The 23,938-nt window shown below is 30.3% G+C and overlaps 1 protein-coding gene across 1 annotated transcript in view; it reads left to right on the plus strand.

Moving 5' to 3' along the window:
- The window catches only part of LOC111686843 (uncharacterized protein DDB_G0283357), an 80,443-nt gene extending 63,702 nt beyond the window's left edge, over window positions 1–16,741 (plus strand). Inside the window, exons 2-4 of the mRNA XM_046951893.1 lie at window positions 4,283–4,606; window positions 15,075–15,529; window positions 15,589–16,741. Of these exons, the coding sequence (XP_046807849.1) occupies window positions 4,283–4,606; window positions 15,075–15,529; window positions 15,589–16,492 (1,683 nt within the window). The 3' untranslated portion in view covers window positions 16,493–16,741. The remainder of the gene's footprint in view (window positions 1–4,282; window positions 4,607–15,074; window positions 15,530–15,588) is intronic.
- The last annotated feature ends 7,197 nt before the right edge of the window (window positions 16,742–23,938 follow it).

The following is a 23,938-nucleotide window of genomic DNA, read 5'->3' on the forward strand; positions in this document are numbered from 1 at the left end:
GCTGCCCAACTCTGAGCCAATTGCACACCATTACTGACTTATTTAAAGAAAAAATCAAAAATATACAAAAGATGTGCAAATGTAATCTGAACTTAAAAACGATTTATTGAAGTTTACAGCAGAAAAAATACACATACATAAAGTAGGGTGAATTTAGTACTGTGAAAAAGCTAATTTATCAACGTACCAGTATAAAACATCAACAACTGCAACTATGACTACAATACGACGACTTCAAAGAAGGCGGCGGGCAGCATGTGTTATAGTTCCCAGAGCTTTATAGTTCAGTTTAAATGAACTACGAACTTAAATAAAAATATAAAATAAAGTAAAAAAACGATATACAAGAAATGCATGATACGTTGCAGTTGTCGTTGGCATTTATACTATTACCTGCTAAAATAAAAGATACGAACGAGTTAATTTCCCTTACGCTTAAATTAAATGACTTGTTATGGTAGCGAGCAAAGAGTTTTTTGTAACAAAAGCCGTTGAAGATTTAAAGAATAAATCAGTAAAAGAGGGCTAGCTAAAAAAAGAGACTTTATACCCCACATATGTATGTGAAGACGAAATGATGGTATAAATAAAACGTTGCTTGGCTTTTTGATAAGACTATGTTACACCTGGAACAAACACTATAAGTTGCGGTTGACGTCTACGTCTTAGCATATGAATACTATGTATATGGGTTGTTGATCTATCTATTGTTGTTGATCTTTAGTTTCAGGAAATGATCAACACCATTAACGACATCAACGGTAAATTAAAATGTTTTAACATTTAAATTTTAATTTACTCAACCTAACAAATTTTATTTAAAATTTCCCAAAACTTTTACACCTTAAGCCTTATGTGTGTTGTAAATATATATTTTTTTTAATTTAATACATATTACTAAAGGCTATTTTCTAATTTCTTTTTAGTATGTATGTGTAACATTTTGTATTTTTTTCTCTAAAAATAACATAACTACATCGTTTTAACAAAAAGTTGCGGAATGATTTGTAATATCGATCGGCCGATATTAAAAATTAATAATAAAAGATTTATAATTTAATGATTTTCAGATATTCAGTTAAATATATACCGCCCCGAAAGAACTATTACTAAATAATTTAATTAATTTTTGATAAATGGAAGCTATAATTCACTGTTTTCGTTGAAAACTCATTTTTAATTGAAAGAAGATTTATATATGATAGTTTTTAACAATAAATCCATTTCCTGATATATATTTAAACATGCAATATATGCAGTCTAGGCTAAAAGAACTTTTATTGTATTAGCGTAATTGCAGTCTGGGCTAAAGAGGTGCTACTTGTCTGCCTGGACTACAAAAGGGTGTCTTTTCCGCTTTTCTTTGGAATCATTGATCGAACCAAAGTGCCATATAATGTGTTACAACAATCGAAAGATCACAGTGCAGAGCTTCGGACTTGTCCCGATTATTGTAGCGTTCCCTTTGGGGTACACGTCGTGGCTGTGGTTTAAACCCAAACTTGAGGGAAGAGAATATTGATTAAAAGACTGATGATGACAGCAACGTCTATAATTCGGGATAAATTCGGTGCATTTACAGAGACAACATATACCTCGCAGAGGATTGACTGGACTAAACGAAGGAAATGAGTTGGTTTTAACTGCCTAACCTAGAGGGTATGTGTCGTATAAATGAGAAAGAAGTGAGGTGAATGTGTAAATTAGGGGCATTTTCGAGACAACAGATGCCCGCAGAGGAGTGGTTAGAGTTAATCGGATAAATGCGAAGGGTTGAATGAAGATTGATTCTAAGGTATCTTATAGAAGTGATATCATTGAATATTCCTTTTCCATAATGATCTTATTACAGTGTGTTCCATCATACATGATGGATAGATCCGTATTTCGGTCTATTGATTGCGTCTTTAGGTCTTGTTGCCGAATCATGTCGTCCAATCTCTGAAGTTACGCAAAAAGAGTAGCAAGTTTAAGTACTTGCGCAAAGTGCTTGTACATGGAAAGGCAAAACTATGCACAAAAAATGCTACCTATGTGTGAGGGCACACAAATGATCTGAGACAAGTCGTTTATCAGCTCACACTAAATGTATGTTTATTTGTTTAACTCTTATAGATTGCGGCTAATCCGAATATCCTAAAATTGGCACAGTATCTTCCAGTATGTCTACTTTTTACTTCAATACTTTACATGTGGTGTGGGAGGTACCACTCCCACATTATTTGTGAAATTTCATGATGGCATATCGGCACATGTCTTTAAGCAGTGCTGTTCAACGCTAGCTAATCTCTTTAGCATTTTATACCATGCCAGCAAATGGCAAACATGCGTGCTGGAAGATATGTAAGTCCAATTCCTAAAAAAGGAGAGGCAATAAACTCTAAAAATTACCGCCCAATAGTAATATGTTTAGAACTTTCTAAAGTTATGGAAAGTATGCCAATTTCCATCTAGTCAAATATTTAGAGATTAACAATTTACTTAACGACCGCCAGTGTGACTTTCGTAGAGGCCGCCCTACGGTCGACTTACTAGCCTTCCGTTCGGAGAAATGGTGTCATTAGATTTTGACAAAATTAAAGTGGTTTTAGATATTTCCAAGGCGTTTGGTAGAGTGTGTCATGGAGCACTAGTATCAAAACTAATTGCATTTGGTTTAGGTAATAACTTCTCTCGATATATATCGCTATCTCAGACATGCACTATACGAGGTATTATAGATGGCACCTCATCAAGCAAGTTCAAGATTACAGCAAAGCTACGGACCTTCTATATCAAACTTTCGACTGTATCTACTCTTTTGCGGATGACATCAATATCTACCATTCATATTCATTTAATTACAGGACAAGCTCTCTAGAGATTGCGGCAACGAGGCGTAATATGAATAAATCGCTTTATCACTGCTTGATAAAAATCTCTTGGTCGTGTTAAAAGAGTCGATTTTAACGCCCGCACGACTCAATGTTGTTTTTTAACACATAAACGCTTGGCAGATATTGTTGTTTCATCTTTATATATGGTATATTAGGGAATCGAAAACGCTCGATGTTCTGGGCATTTTTCTAGTGTCGAAAGATGCACTCAAACGTTTCGGTTTTATGAAACGGTGTAATACCTACTTCACTCCATCTGATTTTCTTACTATTTACACCACTTATATCGAAACGAAAATTAAAAAAAAAACTCATATATATTCCGCAGCTTCGAAGTCTTTTTTGGAGCTACTCGTCCGCTTAAAGTAGTGGACAGAGGTAGCTATCGGTTACAGTAGGATATTCAATTCTATTGTTTTACTGGAGCACCGTCTCAATGTGGGGTATATTTCACTGTTCCATCGATACTATAATAGTATATGTTTCTCTGAAATTAGGGCACTTATTCCTGATACCCGTATATTCTTGCGTAACACATATCATTCTTCAAGGAGTAGTAGATTGGCCAGAGAACTAGAAATGTTCACAAACACTACTCCGAAATGTTCACAAACACTACTACCTTTATCCACCTTCCCACAACCTATTTTCCTAGTTCCAACACAATGCTGAGTGCTAGTCCAATTAAAAAAATCTCGGAAATTGCACACTTAGTATATAGATATAAGATATAGATTATAAATTGTATAAATATTTCTTATTATTAATAATGTGTTAATAAAATCAATAAATCTTATTGACTATTTCGTTTAAGTAATAGTTAAACGAAAATGAGGAAACCGGAATTACAAAATCTTTTAGACATGAAATATTAAATAATTTTCAACATGATTTTTGTTTCTTTTGTTTGACAGATTTTTTTATTAATTCATTCACATCAATTGATCGAACAAAACTTGAGATACAATGTATAGAAACATGTATTGAAATCGTTTTTCATTACAAAAAATATAATTTGTAAATTATATTTGCACATTTTATTACAGACAAAAAATATTAGTTATGTTACTTAAATATTTTACAATAATTTTGTTTATTGCATAATGCTGGCAAACAATTTAGGTATGACAATTATTAAATATTATTAAATATTTCGAAAAAAAATAAGTTTATTAGTAAAAATTTGTAGGTCAATATAATGTTCCTCACAATAAAATGTGGTTTCCTTTAAAACACTTAAAAATTTACTACAGATTATTTCAGAGAAATGTTCATACAAAATGTGTTCTATAAACCATTGATAAACTGTTATGAATAAGGTGGTAGATGTTTATTTTTTTTAGTTTTTTACACACATTTTTAAGATTTCTCATAAACATATATATTTTTCTTACTTTTCATTTTAGGATTGTAATATTTGCACTTTCGACCAAGTCGACGAAGATTGTGATGCTGAAGATTTAAATTCTAATTATCATGATACATCAAAATCTTCCACAGTCAGTGATTACAACAATCACTTTCATAATTCCCATCAAATGTTGCATATGATACCAACAATAAACATACACAACAATCAACAACAACAACAACAACAACATCAGCAACAACAGCATAATCATCAACAACATCAAATGTCATCATATGATATGTTAAATGACAATACCACAAATGTGGAAGCTGTAATATTACAAAATCAAGTGGACACTCTCCAGTGGCAATTGAAACAGGTAATTTGAAATAAAAAAAAAGAAATAGAAACAAAAAATAACTTTTTAATTTAAAATAGCAAAGAAATATTTCATGGAATAATGTAGAAGAAGTATAAGTTAAGAAAAATGTTTAAAAACAAAAGATTTAAGACACAAACTTCTTCTGGTTTTAGCTAGAATTGTGGTAAAAATGAAAGGGAGGGGGACAGTAAACTCACAAACATACAATAAATTTTTAAAAACTTTTACAGAACCATAGTTATTTATAGCAAATTTCAAATATATAATTAAAATATTAAATTTATTAACAGGACGAAAAACCGTTTTAAAATATTGAAAAACGTAAAATTTTAAATATTTCCAAAATTATAAGAATTTTTGAAATATTATTAACAAAAAAGTGATTTAGTTTAAAACTATTTGTTTTGGGTTTCTTTCCCTTCTTTAACAGCAAAAAAATATACAAACAAGTTAGAATTTGTTCCAGTCTACGAGTGTTAGTTACAAACTTGTAGTAGCGGCCAACTCAACATATTGTACAATACAAACGAGTAATTATTTAAGTTTTTATGTCAAAGACATAAATTCTTGTAGATATTTTGTTGTGTTGTATTATTTTTTGTTTTTATTTCATCAACACGGATGTAATTAGTTTACAAACAGATATGTATATAGTACATATACACTTTTAAAAATAAGACAATGGTCGTGTTTTGAAAACCCAGCAAACATTATCTTAAGTATTCAAATCCATAAAAAGTTGGAAAACAATGGAAAGGTTTGATTATGTCGAATTTATAAATATTATTATTCTGACTAAATATATCTTTTATTTTCACTGCTCTGAAAGAACTTGAGATGTATACTTAGCTTAAGTATAGTTAGGATTCGAAAAGTTCTGACTAGATCTTAAGATATACAAACCAGTCAAATAACAATAAGAAACAAAGCAGTCTGTCATATAATTATGATTATGTAATTACATCGTTTTGATGAATTCAATAGATCTTTTCGAATCACAAAAGATTACCGGACTATAAATGCTGCTAGTCTTAAAGCCGTGATACACGGTGGTCAGATCTTACAACGTTGACAGTAAAATGATCAGAAAATGTCTAATAATCGTCTGAACTTACAATTTTTCTTTTGCAACGTTGTCAGAAAATATTGCAAGACAAAATTTGTAAGTTGACAGTATTGTGCAGATATTTTCTGCACATTTTACTGTCAACGTTGTAAGATCTAACAACCGTGTATACATAGCATTAGCTATGGAGTGAGTTTCAAGTGTATATGATACAGGGGTTGCGGGTATCATCATCTACCCGTATATCTACAATGCATGTGTCGGATGTTCAGGGTTCACTCTGTTTATACCAGATTTACCACAGTGTGTTCTCTATGATTTATAATATGTCTGGGCTTACATGGTTTTGTATTTAGTTCTACAGATTACATCTCTATATCTTGTTGCTAAATCAACACAGTTTATTCCATCTGCTTGGTTGTAAACGGAAGTGATGTTTTTGCCTCTCGAAAGTTAAGCAATGATCAAAAAAAGATAGCTTGAGTATTTGGATTGTCAGAACCATTTACAAAAATTGCCACCAGATTGTAAAAATTACAGCAGGTGTTCATGTAAAGCACTTTAACTATATGTACAAATCAAGAAAGTATAGATCCAAATGTCTTTGATCAACGTATAAAATTTTAGTTTAATTTTATCTGATAACTTGAATTAGAAACTTTCTGCGAATGAAATACTAAAATCAAAAGTTTATGTTCTATCGGTGCTGCAATGCAATTGTTCAATTCACAATCGATGTTGTAGCGTTGTATGTCAGCAGCTGCTACAATAGTCATAACAATGTTGTTGGTATTTTCTATGCAAAAGTTCTATACAACTCTTACGACAATTTTTCATATGTTTTTCGAGTGTTGTCAATTGTCTATTTCAGCATATAAATATAAAATTCAATCGATTTTGGCAGAAAAAACGATAAAGTGGCAACACAGAAATTACAAACAAACAGCTGTTTACCAAAACAAAAATAAAATTTTATTAAAAACTGTTTATTTATTAGTTTAAAATGTGGAATAATGAAAATAATAGAATTTTTAATAAAAAGAAATAAATTTGGTTTATTTTGCTCGTTTAATTAGTTTAATATTATTTGTTTTTTACTTTTGTTTTGATTGTTTTTTTTTTTTTTTGTGCACATAAACTTGCGACTTGCTACAAAAATCTGTTCACAAACACTATTACTACACTTTAGTAGATACAATATACAACTTGATTGTGAATTGAACAAATGTGTTTCTCTGAAATATTGAAGCTTCATCCCGATACATGCACAACATATGACTCTCTTGAAGAATACGTAATAGTTGACGGAGAAAAATCAGAGGTTATTGCTCCCAATTGCAATGTAAACAAATTTGACTTCCTAAGAATAGGTGGCAAGACATCTGTTTAAAGGGTGGGCATTCTTTGAAAATCGTAATAAGTATTTATCTAGCAATTTAGATTTAGTATTGTCCAGACTAATTATGGGGTTTATTGTTCAGTATTTGGGCCATCATATATTTCTGAAAAGATACTGGTGACCGACAGAATAAGTACTAAGATGTACTGCTTGACTAGAAATTAAAATAAAGATACGACATAGGTGATCAGATGTTATAGTATAAGTGGTGCCATGAGAACCAAAAATGTTATAGGACAAGTCACCAATGTATACTGAACACATTGGAAGGCTATTTACAAACATCAGATGTGTCCAACCGCATAACAGACACATAATACTAAATAGTGTGTGAACTTTAAAACACTGATATTGCCACATTGTTGGCTCTAAACTGGGTGACAATACGGGTTATATTTTAAAGATCCGGAAACAAAAATGTACTGCAGTCTGCGTAATCCAGCCAGAAGTACTAGCGATAACGGGCTGCATAATTTGGATTAGAATAAATATGGTATCAACATGGGTTTACATATTTTACAGTAGTCCGAAGGTAGTTAAGGCGATATCGGGATATAAGATTAAATCTTAGACTGTATTGGATAGTAAGAAAGTTTTAATCAAATAATATCATTTTTTATTATTTGGGTACCAGACTTTCAACAGTAATCGACAGATAAAGAGTGAATTTACTTACTTCAAAGGGAAACTAGCTCGAGGTAGTTAACTTGAAGAACACCAAACCATGGGAATTCTTCTTAGAACATTGAAACGGTGGGTAGTATTACAAAGATCCTATGGAAGGACGTGAAACCCCTTCAAAAGGTGCAAGTCTGATGTTAGTCTGATTTAACGTATTTTGAATGAACACAAAAGATTAGGGGCTATACAAAATTGGACGTACGGATTCATACGAATGTAGAGTATGAGGACAGTAAAATCTAGAACATTTTCTTTGTGATTGTAAGGCTAGAGAGTGATATTATTCCGTATATAACATTTCAAACACTAATGGGAAAATTAAATACTTCCAATACCATATTTTAAAAGTATATAATTAAATTTCTCATTAAACCCATTATGTTTGCTGGGTAACAAAATCACAAAAGTGTGATGATGTGAAAACACACATGTAACTAAACTACATGCGTGTGTTCTAAGACCATGTCCATATTTATGTTTTTCTCACGACTAATTTGTTGTTAATTATGGTTTTCTTCAGATCCACATAGAAGGAAAAAAAAGTAGATTACCCTTAGACATATATTGTATCGATTGCCACATTGGGCGTAAGTTTAGTAGAAATAAATAAAAATGTAGAATAAAATTGTAAACATGGCTCAAAATGGCAAATTAGCTTGAATGTCATGAACATGTATGGTAGTCATGTGTAAAACATTAAGTTAGTGTTACGATCTATTTAGTACTTGGTTCAAGACTTTAATTGTTCCATTTATTAAGGAATGTTTAAAGAATTAAATGTTTCGAAATTAAAATAAGTAAATCTTATACTTTTGTATGAATATCGATATTCTGCCATTTAAAAATATGCCTTCAAAACAGCTTCCAACATAAATTTGGCTGTGATAATGTTTAAAAATAAAATGTTAGTTCTTACGTTAAACATTTGTGACGTAAATTAAAATAATGAACAAAAATATGAACAATTAAAATTTTGCTAACATCTCAACCAAAAATCTTCTTTACAAAGCCATTATGGAAGATACCCAAAAAAAAAAAAAAAACAATAATAAGGAAATACGAGCAAACAAATTTTGAAAACTATTGCCAAAATATTTTAAGTACGATCAGGCCATAAATATTGTAATTACAGACATTTATACATAAACACTATGACTATGTATGTACGTATGGTTTGTTTATACAAATAAATACCTCTGTTCATACAATAATATTTATTACAAATTTATTTTTTTGGTTTAAATAGTCAGTTAGTGTTTTTCCCCTACTACTGCTGTGGTGTTAGTTACTGTGACAATAGCAATTATTTGCAGCAACATAAATTCATACCTTTGTAAATACAAGTGTGTGTACAAACCAACATTATGTACACGAGTATTATATTTATATTTGTTTAAACATTTTGATCACTTTTCTTGCCAACAAACTGTTAATCTGTGTACTCTTCCATAACCTCTAAGCAAATATTTTAAACATCTAAACAAACATACGAACTACAAGCAACAGCAGTGTTAGCAAGAGGAACTAACAGGCAACAACTCTCAAACTTTGTATATAACCAAACAATTTCAGTCTTCTTTCTTTTGGGGTTTTTTATCTTTTAGATTTTGGTTAAATAATCCACATTGCATCGCCAACTCACTGGTGGTGTTACCGGCAAAACCAACACCGCCACCACCAATACCACTAATACCTGCCACCATCATCATCTACGTCATTGTTATCATCTACATCACTACTGTTGTTTGGAAATGCCAAAATATTTTTGTTGCTATTTAGCACTCTACATTTAGGTGAATAGTTTAGTTTACATGGGTCAATTAAGCAAGCACATGAGACAATTAAGCGTAGATAGATAGATAGATAGATAGATAGATAGATAGATAGATAGATAGATAGATAGATAGATAGATAGATAGATAGATAGATAGATAGATAGGTGGTCAGTTAGTTAGTTAGTTAGTTAGTTAGTTAGTTAGTTAGTTAGTTGGTTAGTTAGTTAGTTAGTTAGTTAGTTAGTTAGTTAGTTAGTTAGTTAGTTAGTTAGTTAGTTAGCTAGTTAGTTAGTTATTGAAATGCCTGCACTTAAGTTATATTTGTAAAGATTGAGATCGAGATGTGTTCTATACGTAACACCTATCTATTTCAGGACAAATCAATTCACCCTACAGATTCTGAATATTGATTATGTTTATGTATCAGATATTTATATTTCTAAAAACAAATAACTTTAGGGCATATCAATGGCCAACCTCAACCCACAATTTTCTTATTTTACCCATTTTTTGGGTGGCGTTTTAATAGTTTGTGAACAATTGTTGTGAGCATTTCTTGTTATTGTTGCATATTATTGTTGGCTAACTAACAATAATAATACTTAACCATTATTGTCGTTTTATTTATTTTTTTCTCTCTAACCATTTCTGTCCGTCCATATAAGTGGCTGTCTTGTTGTGTTTTGTACTCTTTTATCTGCAAAAATCTACTGCCTGAATAAATACGAATATAAATATTTGGTTACTTAAATTTGTCTTGAGATTATGTAATACTTGTACAATATAGATTTGGTAATAAATTTTCTTATTTAAATTTATGTTTAATATTAATATTAACTAAACACGTATCAGCTAAAGCTAGTAGAAGTTAGTAGTTTAAGTGGTTTTTCTTTAATTTTGGCAAAATGATTTAATTGCACTTATAGGATTTGGAAATTTTTGAGAAAAAGAGAAGAAAATTTATTATGTAGTTAAGTAAGAAATTAACATAAAATAAAATATGATAATTAAATATATTTTTTTAATAATTAACCTTAATTTTATATGAGTATTTATTTAGAAATTTCTTTAAAAAATTGTCTGAAATATTTATCAATATGTATGTATATGAATACTTCATATCTCGGGGTAATGTGAGCTTTGATCCTATATAACCATTATTGTTATATATTTTGTATGAATTATTTATATGTACATATATAAGTAACAGACATTGTGCTATCATACAAGAAGTAGGTAGACCGAATATGGCTGTAATCTCTTTCAGTATAAGCCAATCATAGTGTACTCCGTTTATTTAAATATATTACAAGTACTGGATCAGTAATGTTTTTCAAAGGGCCTAATGCCCTTATAAAGATAGGACAAGAAACTTTTCAGATTGAACAAATACAGGATTACGGGTCAAATGAATTTTGGGAAATATTAAGCATTGAAGGAAAACAAACATTTATTTGTCATTGGGAGCGATGTTTTTAAAATATTTATTAGAAACTGAGCTTCTGGACCTTCGTAAAGAGCTATAAAAGATTTTCTTATCAAAATTTATAGTAATGGAACTTACAACAATCCTCATATCGATTAAGGTGTATTTCTTCGAATATGATATGCATAGATCCTCCTCTCAAACTAACCATTGTATTTCTCAAGATCCTCAAGCCTTAAACGACGATATGTATTCCCATTTCAATCCATTGTCTATCACTACTTACACGACTTTATGTTAAATTTATTTCGGTTCCATGACACGATCGAATTTAGGGAAATGAAATTGATGATGATTGATCGTCATTGGACGAATAAGTTCCCCAGATTCGCTATGGTAACGAACAGAAGAGCAGTCTCAGATGAAACCACTTGCAGAATATCAGAAGAAAACTATATAGTGATCAGAAATAAATGTATTAATGAAGCATTAACTACTTTGAACCCAAAACAATATGTATTATATTCAAATTTTTATAAAAATGCCCATTACAATATATTTTTCTAATTTTTTCTAATTACATTTAATTTATTTGTTTACAATTTAATTTAAAGAATAAACACTTTTCAACACGAAATACTGCGTGTACTACTTAAAATTACATTTGAAACATAATTTCCCATTAAAATGTAATCAAAATATTTAAAATTATACAAAAAATAAAAACAAGTGTTTTAGTGTTAGCACATGCATTAGGAAAAGTAGATACTACTAAGGTGTAAATGAATAGTTATAAACATTTTAGTAACAAATAATTGTAATAGTTATGATGGCTGATAATTTTAATAATGTCCAAGCACGATATACAGTTATGAATAATTTGGTTAAATTGTTGTCCTATATAATTTTTGTTCAAAAAAATTGTTAATAATATTATAATAAATGTTTAATATTTTTGCATTACCCTCAAAACTTCTGTTAAATTTTATATCTCAAAAAAGTTAAAAAAAAAATATTTATCCATACGATTTACTAAATTAAGCCCTAATTATCATGGTCGCAAAAATTAAAATAATTATTTTTTAATTTTTACATTTTTTATCTCTTAACAAGAGCTAATTTCATTTATGTCCTATTATCTTCTGTTTTTACAATTATTTAACTAATTGGCATAAATTTTCCCACCTTCATTTTCTACATGATCTGTGTATGATAAGTAGTCGCAATTAATGCATCTTCTCACCTGACATTAGACAAAAAAAATACTATTATTTGTATATATATACATAAAAAAACGCACATGCTTTTAGATATTAATGTCTTATTATAATATATTTAAATTGAAATGAAGAAAAAAGTGAAAGTATTTTAATAATTTGTTTTCATCTACAATTAAAAACTATTGTTTTTGCTCTTAATTTTACATGAGATTTAGTAAAGATTACAACAACGCTTTCTAAAAGATATTTTTAGTTTAAAATTCAAAAAAAAATGTGCAAATGTTTGTGAATTACTTAAGTAATTAGTTAAAATAGTAAATAATGTAAAGTCTAGTCTATAGTCTAGTCTATAGTCTAGTCTATAGTCTAGTCTATAGTCTAGTCTATAGTCCAGTCTATAGTCTAGTCTATAGTCTAGTCTATAGTCTAGTCTCCAAGCACGATATACAGTTATGAATAATTTGGTTAAATTGTTGTCCTATATAATTTTTGTTCAAAAAAATTGTTAATAATATTATAATAAATGTTTAATATTTTTGCATTACCCTCAAAACTTCTGTTAAATTTTATATCTCAAAAAAGTTAAAAAAAAAATATTTATCCATACGATTTACTAAATTAAGCCCTAATTATCATGGTCGCAAAAATTAAAATAATTATTTTTTAATTTTTACATTTTTTATCTCTTAACAAGAGCTAATTTCATTTATGTCCTATTATCTTCTGTTTTTACAATTATTTAACTAATTGGCATAAATTTTCCCACCTTCATTTTCTACATGATCTGTGTATGATAAGTAGTCGCAATTAATGCATCTTCTCACCTGACATTAGACAAAAAAAATACTATTATTTGTATATATATACATAAAAAAACGCACATGCTTTTAGATATTAATGTCTTATTATAATATATTTAAATTGAAATGAAGAAAAAAGTGAAAGTATTTTAATAATTTGTTTTCATCTACAATTAAAAACTATTGTTTTTGCTCTTAATTTTACATGAGATTTAGTAAAGATTACAACAACGCTTTCTAAAAGATATTTTTAGTTTAAAATTCAAAAAAAAATGTGCAAATGTTTGTGAATTACTTAAGTAATTAGTTAAAATAGTAAATAATGTAAAGTCTAGTCTATAGTCTAGTCTATAGTCTAGTCTATAGTCTAGTCTATAGTCTAGTCTATAGTCCAGTCTATAGTCTAGTCTATAGTCTAGTCTATAGTCTAGTCTATAGTCTAGTCTATAGTCTAGTCTATAGTCTAGTCTATAGTCTAGTCTATAGTCTAGTCTATAGTCTAGTCTATAGTCTAGTCTATAGTCTAGTCTATAGTCTAGTCTATAGTCTAGTCTATAGTCTAGTCTATAGTCTAGTCTATAGTCTAGTCTATAGTCTAGTCTATAGTCTAGTCTATAGTCTAGTCTATAGTCTAGTTATAGTCTAGTCTATAGTCTAGTCTATAGTCTAGTCTATAGTCTAGTCTATAGTCTAGTTTATAGTCTAGTCTATAGTCTAGTCTATAGTCTAGTCTATAGTCTAGTCTATAGTCTAGTCTATAGTCTAGTCTATAGTCTAGTCTATAGTCTAGTCTATAGTCTAGTCTATAGTCTAGTCTATAGTCTAGTCTATAGTCTAGTCTATAGTCTAGTCTATAGTCTAGTCTATAGTCTAGTCTATAGTCTAGTCTATAGTCTAGTCTATAGTCTAGTCTATAGTCTAGTCTATAGTCTAGTCTATAGTCTAGTCTATAGTCTAGTCTATAGTCTAGTCTATAGTCTAGTCTATAGTCTAGTCTATAGTCTAGTCTATAGTCTAGTCTATAGTCTAGTCTATAGTCTAGTCTATAGTCTAGTCTATAGTCTAGTCTATAGTCTAGTCTATAGTCTAGTCTATAGTCTAGTCTATAGTCTAGTCTATAGTCTAGTCTATAGTCTAGTCTATAGTCTAGTCTATAGTCTAGTCTATAGTCTAGTCTATAGTCTAGTCTATAGTCTAGTCTATAGTCTAGTCTATAGTCTAGTCTATAGTCTAGTCTATAGTCTAGTCTATAGTCTAGTCTATAGTCTAGTCTAGAGTCTAGTCTGTAGTCTAGTCTATAGTCTAGTCTATAGTCTAGTCTATAGTCTAGTCTATAGTGAAGTCTATAGTCTAGTTTATAGTCTAGTCTATAGTCTAGTCTATAGTGAAGTCTATAGTCTAGTCTATTGTCATATAAATATTGGGTGTTTGTCGTATAAGATAAATATATTTACAATATGATCGGTCAGAGCTCACCGTTTATTATACATTTTGGAAAATGTATTTTTTCTCTTCCCAATAACATGTTATTCCTATCCAAATTTACCCCAAAATGTTTAGATTCTAAGTCGAAATACATCCCTTTACAAGTTCGAGATTAAATATACATATATTTGAGATTTGGCAAAGCCACCCCTTCCGCTGTAAAGTTGATTCATATATTTTGCACATTTCCGAATCATCAGCATCCACTTAATGAAAAAATTATAACAAAAATGGATAATGCTAATAAATAATTATAAACTGAAATATTTATTTATCTTTCCTATCGAAAAGGAAAGTTTGGAATCAATTTAAAAATTCTTTTCAATTAATCAACTAATAAGTATGAGAAAATATCATTCAAGCAAAAACTCTTTTTCCTCACAATATATTGTTTTTATACAATTTTATCATATCGGCTTTATCTGGCATGAATGTCATGTACGTACTTACGTACATACTTTTATAATTATTTAGTAGTTTGTAATTTTTCCCCCATTTATCTTAAATCTCCTACTGATTTATATTGACAAATAACGATGCTAATATACCATTATGTTTTGATTTTTTTTCTATAACTTTTTTTATTTCTTGTGTCTTCATATTGTTTCAATAGGTGGAAACCAGTTGTGACATGTATCGTGCTGTTATGGAGGAAGTGGTAAGATTTCTTGAACGTTACCAAAGTCAAAAGCAACTTCAACAGCAGCAACAACAACAACAGCAATTGCAGCAGCAACAACAGCAGATAGCAATACAAAAACATAACAGCAGCAGCAATAATAACAAAATGGAACAAATTCCACGCTCAAAAAGTCTCTTTCAGGTTTATATAGCCGGAGGTCATGAGAAGTCGACAAATGGTAATTGCAATTTGGATGAGACTTCAACATCATTATCGTCAACCTCTTCATCATCAACGTCATATTTGCGTGCACGAAGTAGCACCAATCTAATAGATTTGAAACATCAAACAACAAACGCCAGTAGTTGCAAGAGCAAAGATGATCATAATTTCGAGACAGGTCTAATACCATCTCAATCATACAGTGCCTTTAAAGATTTTACTTGGTGAGTATCGAAATACAATTTTAAAAAGTTTAATAAACACGTTTCTAACTCCCCAACAGGCGTCGTTCACCCAAAAAATCAGACTCACGATTGAACACAGCCAAAGATGATGTTGAAGAGAAACTTAATCAGGAGGCATATCGTCTCTTACGTACCATACAAAATTTGCTTAATACTTCACAACATCAACCGGATTTGACTCATCAACGTCTTTCGTTAGCACCTACTTCGGCCCTACAAATGGGCCGTCTATCTAAAGCCATGTCCACTACGTCGGTAATGACACTACCGGGACCACCATTGCTCAATTCGACGAGCCTTACCATAGGCGCTAATAGTGCTGGCTCCTCAACGCCGGATTCATCGACCGCCTCGCCCACCACCTCAACTGCCAACAATGCTGCCTCCAACAATCTTGCCCCCGAAATGCTATTCTTGCGTTCTGCTAATATGCGTGACTCTCGTTTATCTTTACGTAGCTCAACCGATAGTTCAGTTCATTCCACCTCATCGGCCGCATCGTCGGCATCATCAAAAGTGGAGACAGATGAAGAACACTCGACACCATTTCATTCACCCCCAAATATACTAACACATAAGCAAAATCATCATTTAGCTGGTTCTAGTACAGAAGATGAAAGTGGCTTTAGTTCTATAAGTTCATTCCCCGATATTGGTGTGCCACTCAGTTCTACCCTGCTGTCAAGCACACCCAGTAGCAGTAAAAGTCGTTCACTGGTAAAAGAATTGAAATCGCTTAAAGCTAATGAAAGAGATTTACAAACTAACGACAGTCGTAATTCAACCCTTAAAGCTAATGTCGTTGGTTTGCCCCTAAACTCTTCACAGGATATGTCACATCGTTGGGATTCACCCTCCAAGACTTATCATAATGCCAGCAATAAATTTCAACGTTTTTCTGCTTTAACCAACGAAGATTCCAATACCGTATTATGGGTTTAATTTAAACAAAACAAAAAACGATTAAATTCGACTCGATTTATAATTTCATTGATTTGAATATTTTTGTAAAATATTTGTATTTTCCCATTTATCATTAAGTGTTGCTTTTAATCTTTAAAATATTAATAGTTTATCGATCTTTTCGCATTCATTTCTACATATATTTCTAAATTTAAGTTTTAAAATATAACACAAAAAGTGTTATATTTATTTAAATGTATTAAATATTGTTCAGTTTGTTGTAGTTTTGTGCCTTTTATTTAATTAAACAAAAAAAAATTATAAATATTTATTAATTAGTGTAAAAACAGAAACATAATTTACATTTATTTAACGCATTTATTTGATTTTTTCGAATCATATTTTTTAAGATTTTTATTTTTTTATATTTGTAATATTATTTTTAATCATAAATATATAATCATAGTACTTATTTAAAAAAATGTGTGTTTTAAATTGACTCTTAAAATCGATTATTGGCAGGAAATAAAAGTGATGACAAATTAACGCTATTTTGGATTTTGATATTTGGTGGAAAATAAAGTGATCATTGGCTCCAACTCTTCTAGTTTGTAAAATAAATGGACTTTTATGTTTTAGTAAAATCGATTTTTGGTGGAAAATAAACTAATCACAGATTATCGATTATTTCTGGGAATTAAAAAAAATTATGTGTTTTTTTTAACTGACTTTTATGGCTCTATATCTTCACTCATGAAATCGATTATTGGCAGGAAATAATAGAGAACACAAATTAACGCTGTTGTGGCTCCCGATATTTGGTTGAAAACATTATAAATTAACGTTGTTTTGGCTCTATCTCTTCTAGTTTCCAAAATAAATTGACTTTTGTGTTTTCACACATTTAATTGATTTTTGGTTGGAATTAAAGTGATCACAGATTATCGTGTTTTTGGCTCTATCTCTTCTAGGTTCCAAAATAAAAGGACTTTTGTGTTTTCACTATCTCTCTATCTTCTAGTTTTTAAAATAAATGGACTTTTGTGCTTTCACTCATTTAATATATTTTTGGTGGGAAATAAAAGTGATCACAGATTATCGTTGTTTTGGCTCTATCTCTTCTAGTTTCCAAAATAAAAGGACTTTTGTGTTTTCACTCATTTAATCGATTTTTGGTGGGAAATAAAAGTGATCACAGATTATCGTGTTTTTGGCTCTATCTCTTCTAGGTTCCAAAATAAATGGACTTTTGTGTTTTCACTCATTTAATAGATTTTTGGTGGGAATAAAAGTGATCACAGATTATCGTAGCTTTAGCTCTATCTCTTTTAGTTTCCAAAATAAATGGACTTTTATGTTTTCACTTATTTAATAGATCTTTGGTGAGAAATGAAGGTGATCACAGATTATCATTGTTTTGACTCTATCTCTTCTATTTTCCAAAATAAATGGACTTTGGTGTTTTCACTCATTTAATAGATTTTTGGTGGGAAATAAAGTGACCACAGATTATCGTTGTTTTGACTCTATCTCTTCTAGTTTCCAAAATAAATGGACTTTTGTGTTTTCACTTATTAAATCGATTTTTGGTGGGAAATAAAAGTGATCACAGATTATCGTTGTTTTAGCTCTATCTGTTCTGGTTTCCAAAATAAATGGACTTTGGTTTTTTCACTCATTTAATAGATTTTTGGCTCTAACTCTTCAGGTTTCCAAAATAAATGGACTTTTGTGTTTTTACTCATTTAATAGATTTTTGGTGGGAAATAAAAGTGATCACAGATTATCGTTGTTTTGGCTCCATCTCTTCTAGTTTCCAAAATAAATTGACTTTTGTGTTTTCAATCATTTAATAGATTTTTGGCTCTAACTCTTCAGGTTTCCAAAATAAATGGACTTTTGAGTTTTTACTCATTTAATAGATTTTTGGTGGGAAATAAAAGTGATCACAGATTATCGGTGTTTTAGCTCTATCTCTTCTAGTTTCCAAAATAAAAGGACTTTTGTGTTTTCACTCATTTAATAGATCTTTGGTGGAAAATAAAAGTGATCACAGATTATCGTTGTTTTGGCTCTATCTCTTCTAGTTTCCAAAATAAAAGGACTTTTGTGTTTTCACTCATTTAATCGATTTTTGGTGGGAAATAAAAGTGATCACAAACTATCGTTGTTTTGGCTCTATCTCTTCTAGTTTCCAAAATAAATGGACTTTTGTGTTTTCACTCTTTAAATCGATTTTTGGTAGGAAATAAAAGTGATCACAGATTATCGTTGTTTTGGCTCTATCTCTTCTAGTTTCCAAAATAAATGGACTTTTGTGTTTTCACTCATTTAATAGATTTTTGGTGGGAAATAAAAGTGATCACAGATTATCGTTGTTTTGGTTCTATCTCTTCTAGTTTCCAAAATATAAGGAATTTTGTGTTTTCACTCATTTAATAGATTTTTGGTGGGAAATAAAAGTGATCACAGATTATCGTTGTTTTGGTTCTATCTCTTCTATCTCTTCTAGACTTTTGTGTTTTCACTCATTAAATTGATTTTCGGTAGGAAATAAAAGTGATCACAGATTATCGTTGTTTTGGCTCTATCTCTTCTAGTTTCCAAAATAAATGGACTTTTGTGGTTTCACTCTTTAGATCGATTTTTGGTGGGAAATAAAAGTGATCCCAGATTATCGTTGTTTTGGCTCTATCTCTTCTAGTTTCCAAAATAAAAGGACTTTTGTGTTTTCTCTCATTAAATATATTTTTGGTGGGAAATAAAAGTGATCACAGATTATCGTAGTTTTGGCTCTATCTCTTCTAGTTTCCAAAACAAAACGATTTGTTGGTGAGAAATAAAAGTGATCACAGATTATCGTTGTTTTGGCTATATCTCTTCTAGTTTCCAAAATAAAAGGACTTTTGTGTTAGATTTTTGGTGGGAAATAAAAGTGATCACAGATTATCGTTGTTTTGGCTCTATCTCTTCTAATTTCCAAAATAAATGGACTTTTGTGTTTTCACTCATTAAATCGATTTTTGGTGGGAAATAAAAGTGATCACAGATTATCGTTGTTTTGGCTCTATCTCTTCTAGTTTCCAAATAAATGGACTTTTGTGTTTTCACTCTTTAAATTGATTTTTGGTGGGAAATAAAAGTGATCACAGATTATCGTTGTTTTAGCTCTATCTCTTCTAGTTTTCAAAATAAAAGGACTTTTCTGTTTTTACTCATTTAATTGATTTTTGGTGGGAAATAAAAGTGATCACAGATTATCGTTGTTTTGGCTCTATCTCTTCTAGTTTCCAAAATAAATGGACTTTTGTTGTTTCAGTCTTTAGATCGATTTTTGGTGGGAAATAAAAGTGATCACAGATTATCGTTGTTTTGGCTCTATCTCTTCTAGTTTTCAAAATATTTGGACTTTGGTGTTTTCACTCATTTAATCGATTTTGGGTGGGAAATAAAAGTGATCACAGACTATCGTTGTTTTGGCTCTATCTCTTCTAGTTTCCAAAATAAATGGACTTTTGTGTTTTCACTCTTTAAATCGATTTTTGGTGGGAAATAAAAGTGATCACAGATTATCGTTGTTTTGGCTCTATCTTTTCTAGTTTCCAAAATAAAATGACTTTTGTGTTTTCACTCATTTAATAGATTTTTGGTGGGAAATAAAAGTGATCACAGATTATCGTTGTTTTGGCTCTATCTCTTCTAGTTTTCAAAATAAAAGGACTTTTGTGTTTTCACTCATTTAATAGATTTTTGGTGGGAAATAAAAGTGATCACAGATTATCATTGTTTTGGCTCTATCTCTTCTAGTTTGCAAAATAAAAGGGCTTTTGTGTTTTCACTAGATTTTTGGTGGGAAATAAAAGTGATCACAGATTATCATTGTTTTGGCTCTATCTCTTCTAGTTTTCAAAATAAATGGAATTTTGTGTTTTCACTCATTTAATAGATTTTTAGTTGGAAATAAAAGTGATTACAGATTATCGTTGTTTTGGCTCTATCTCTTCTAGTTTCCAAAATAAAAGGACTTTTGCGTTTTCACTCATTTAATCGATTTTTAGTGGGAAATAAAAGTGATCACAGATTATCATTGTTTTGGCTCTATCTCTTCTAGTTTTCAAAATAAAAGGACTTTTGTGTTTTCACTCATTTAATAGATTTTTGGTGGGAAATAAAAGTGATCACAGATTATCATTGTTTTGGCTCTATCTCTTCTAGTTTCCATCATTTAATCGATTTTCACTCATTTAATTGATTTTTGGTGGGAAATAAAAGTGATCACAGATTATCATTTTTTTGACTCTATCTCTTCTAGTTTGCAAAATAAAAGGACTTTTGTGTTTTCACTCATTTAATAGATTTTTGGTGGGAAATAAAAGTGATCACAGATTATCATTGTTTTGGCTCTATCTCTTCTAGTTTCCAAAATAAGTTGACTTATGTGTTTTCACTCATTTAATAGATTTTTGGTGGGAAATAAAAGTGATCACAGATTATCGTTGTTTTGGCTCCATTTCTTCTAGTTTCCAAAATAAAAGGACTTTTGTGTTTTCACTCATTTAATCGATTTTTGGTGGGAAATAAAAGTGATCACAGATTATCGTTGTTTTGGCTCTATATCTTCTAGTTTCCAAAATAAAAGAACTTTTGTGTTTTCACTCTTTAAATCGATTTTTGGTGGAAAATAAAAGTGATCACAGATTATCGTTGTTTTGGCTCTATCTCTTCTAGTTTCCAAAATAAATGGCCTTTTGTGTTTTCACTCTTTAAATCGATTTTTGGTGGGAAATAAAAGTGATCACAGATTATCGTTGTTTTGGCTCTATCTCTTCTAGTTTCCAAAATAAAATGACTTTTGTGTTTTCACTCATTTAATCGATTTTTGGTGGGAAATAAAAGTGATCACAGATTATCATTGTTTTGGCTCTATCTCTTCTAGTTTGCAAAATAAAAGGGCTTTTGTGTTTTCACTCATTTAATAGATTTTTGGTGGGAAATAAAAGTGATCACAGATTATCATTGTTTTGGCTCTATCTCTTCTAGTTTCCAAAATAAATGGACTTTTGTGTTTTCACTCATTACATCGATTTTTGGTGGGAAATAAAAGTGATCACAGATTTTCGTTGTTTTAGCTCTATCTCTTCTAGTTTTCAAAATAATTAGACTTTTGTGTTTTCACTCATTTAATAGATTTTTGGTGGGAAATAAAAGTGATCACAGATTATCGTTGTTTTGGCTCCATCTCTTCTAGTTTCCAAGGACCTTTGTGTTTTCACTCATTTAATCAATTTTTGGTGGGAAATAAAAGTGATCACAGATTATCGTTGTTTTGGCTCTATCTCTTCTAGTTTCCAAAATAAATGGACTTTGTGTTTTCATTCATTAAATCGATTTTTGGTGGAAAATAAAAGTGACCTCAGACTACCGTTGTTTTGGCTCTATCTCTTCTAGTTTCCAAAATAAATGGACTTTTGTGTTTTCACTCATTAAATCGATTTTCGGTGGGAAATAAAAGTGATCACAGATTATCGTTGTTTTGGCTCTATCTCTTCTAGTTTCCAAAATAAAAGGACTTTTGGGTTTTTATCGTTGTTTTGGCTCTATCTCTTCTAGTTTCCAAAATAAATGGGCTTTTGTGTTTTCACTCATTTAATCGATTTTTGGTGGGAAATAAAAGTGATCAGAGATTATCGTTGTTTTGGCTCTATCTCTTCTAGTTTCCAAAATAAAAGGACTTTTGTGTTTTCACTCATTTAATCGATTTTTGGTGGGAAGTAAAAGTGATCACAGATTATCGTTGTTTTGGCTCTATCTCTTCTAGTTTCCAAAATAAGTGGACTTTTGTGTTTTCACTCACTTATAGATTTTTGCTGGGAAATAAAAGTGATCACACATTATCGTTGTTTTTTATCTATCTCTTCTAGTTTCCGAAATAAATAGACTTTTGTGTTTTACTCATTTAGTAGATTTTTGGTGGGAAGTAAAAGTGATCACAGATTATCGTTGGTTTGGCTATATCTCTTCTAGTTTCCAAAATAAGTGGACTTTTGTGTTTTCATTCATTTAATAGATTTTTGTTGGGAAATAAAAGTGATCACAGATTATCGTTGTTTTGGCTCCATCTCTTCTAGTTTCCAAAATAAAAGGACTTTTGTGTTTTCACTCATTTAATCGATTTTTGGTGGGAAGTAAAAGTGATCACAGATTATCGTTGTTTTGGCTCTATCTCTTCTAGTTTCCAAAATAAATGGACTTTTGTGTTTTCACTCATTTAGTAGATTTTTGGTTGGAAATAAAAGTGATCACAGATTATCGTTGTTTTGGCTCTATCTCTTCTAGTTTCCAAAATAAGTGGACTTTTGTGTTTTTACTCACTTATAGATTTTTGCTGGGAAATAAAAGTGATCACACATTATTGTTGTTTTTTATCTATCTCTTCTAGTTTCCGAAATAAATAGACTTTTGTGTTTTACTCATTTAGTAGATTTTTGGTGGGAAGTAAAAGTGATCACAGATTATCGTTGGTTTGGCTATATCTCTTCTAGTTTCCAAAATAAGTGGACTTTTGTGTTTTCATTCATTTAATAGATTTTTGTTGGGAAATAAAAGTGATCACAGATTATCGTTGTTTTGGCTCCATCTCTTCTAGTTTCCAAAATAAAAGGACTTTTGTGTTTTCACTCATTTAATCGATTTTCGGTGGGAAATAAAAGTGATCATAGATTATCGTTGTTTTGGCTCTATCTCTTCTAGGTTCCAAAATAAATTAACTTTTGTGTTTTCACACATTTAATAGATTTTTGGTGGAAAATAAAAGTGATCACAGATTATCGTTGTTTTGGCCCTATCTCTTCTAGTTTCCAAAATAAAAGGACTTTTGTGTTTTCACTCATTTAATCGATTTTTGGTGGGAAATAAAAGTAATCACAGATTATCGTTGTTTTGGCTCTATCTCTTCTAGTTTCCAAAATAAAAGGACTTTTCTGTTTTTATCGTTGTTTTGGCTCTATCTCTTCTTGTTTCCAAAATAAATGGACTTTTGTGTTTTCACTCATTTAAAAGCCTTTTGGTAAGAAAAACAAGTGATCACAGATTATCGTTGTTTTGGCTCTATCTCTTCTAGTTTCCAAAATAAAAGCACTTTTGTGTTTTCACTCATTAAATCGATTTTCGGTGGGAAATAAAAGTGATCACAGATTATCGTTGGTTTGGCTCTATCTCTTTTGTGTTTTCACTCATTTAAAAGATTTTTGGTAAGAAAAAAAGTGATCACAGATTATCGTTGTTTTTGCTCTATCTCTTCTAGTTTCCAAAATAAATGGACTTTTGTGTTTTCACTCATTTAATAGATTTTTGGTGGGAAATAAAAGTGATCAGAGATTATCGTTGTTTTGGCTCTATCTCTTCTAGTTTCCAAAATAAATAAACTTTTGTGTTTTCACTCATTTTATAGATTTTTGGTGGGAAATAAAAGTGATCACAGATTAT

The sequence above is a fragment of the Lucilia cuprina genome, chromosome 5 (genome assembly GCF_022045245.1).
Source record: "Lucilia cuprina isolate Lc7/37 chromosome 5, ASM2204524v1, whole genome shotgun sequence".
In the NCBI taxonomy this organism is placed as follows: Eukaryota; Metazoa; Arthropoda; class Insecta; order Diptera; family Calliphoridae; genus Lucilia; species Lucilia cuprina.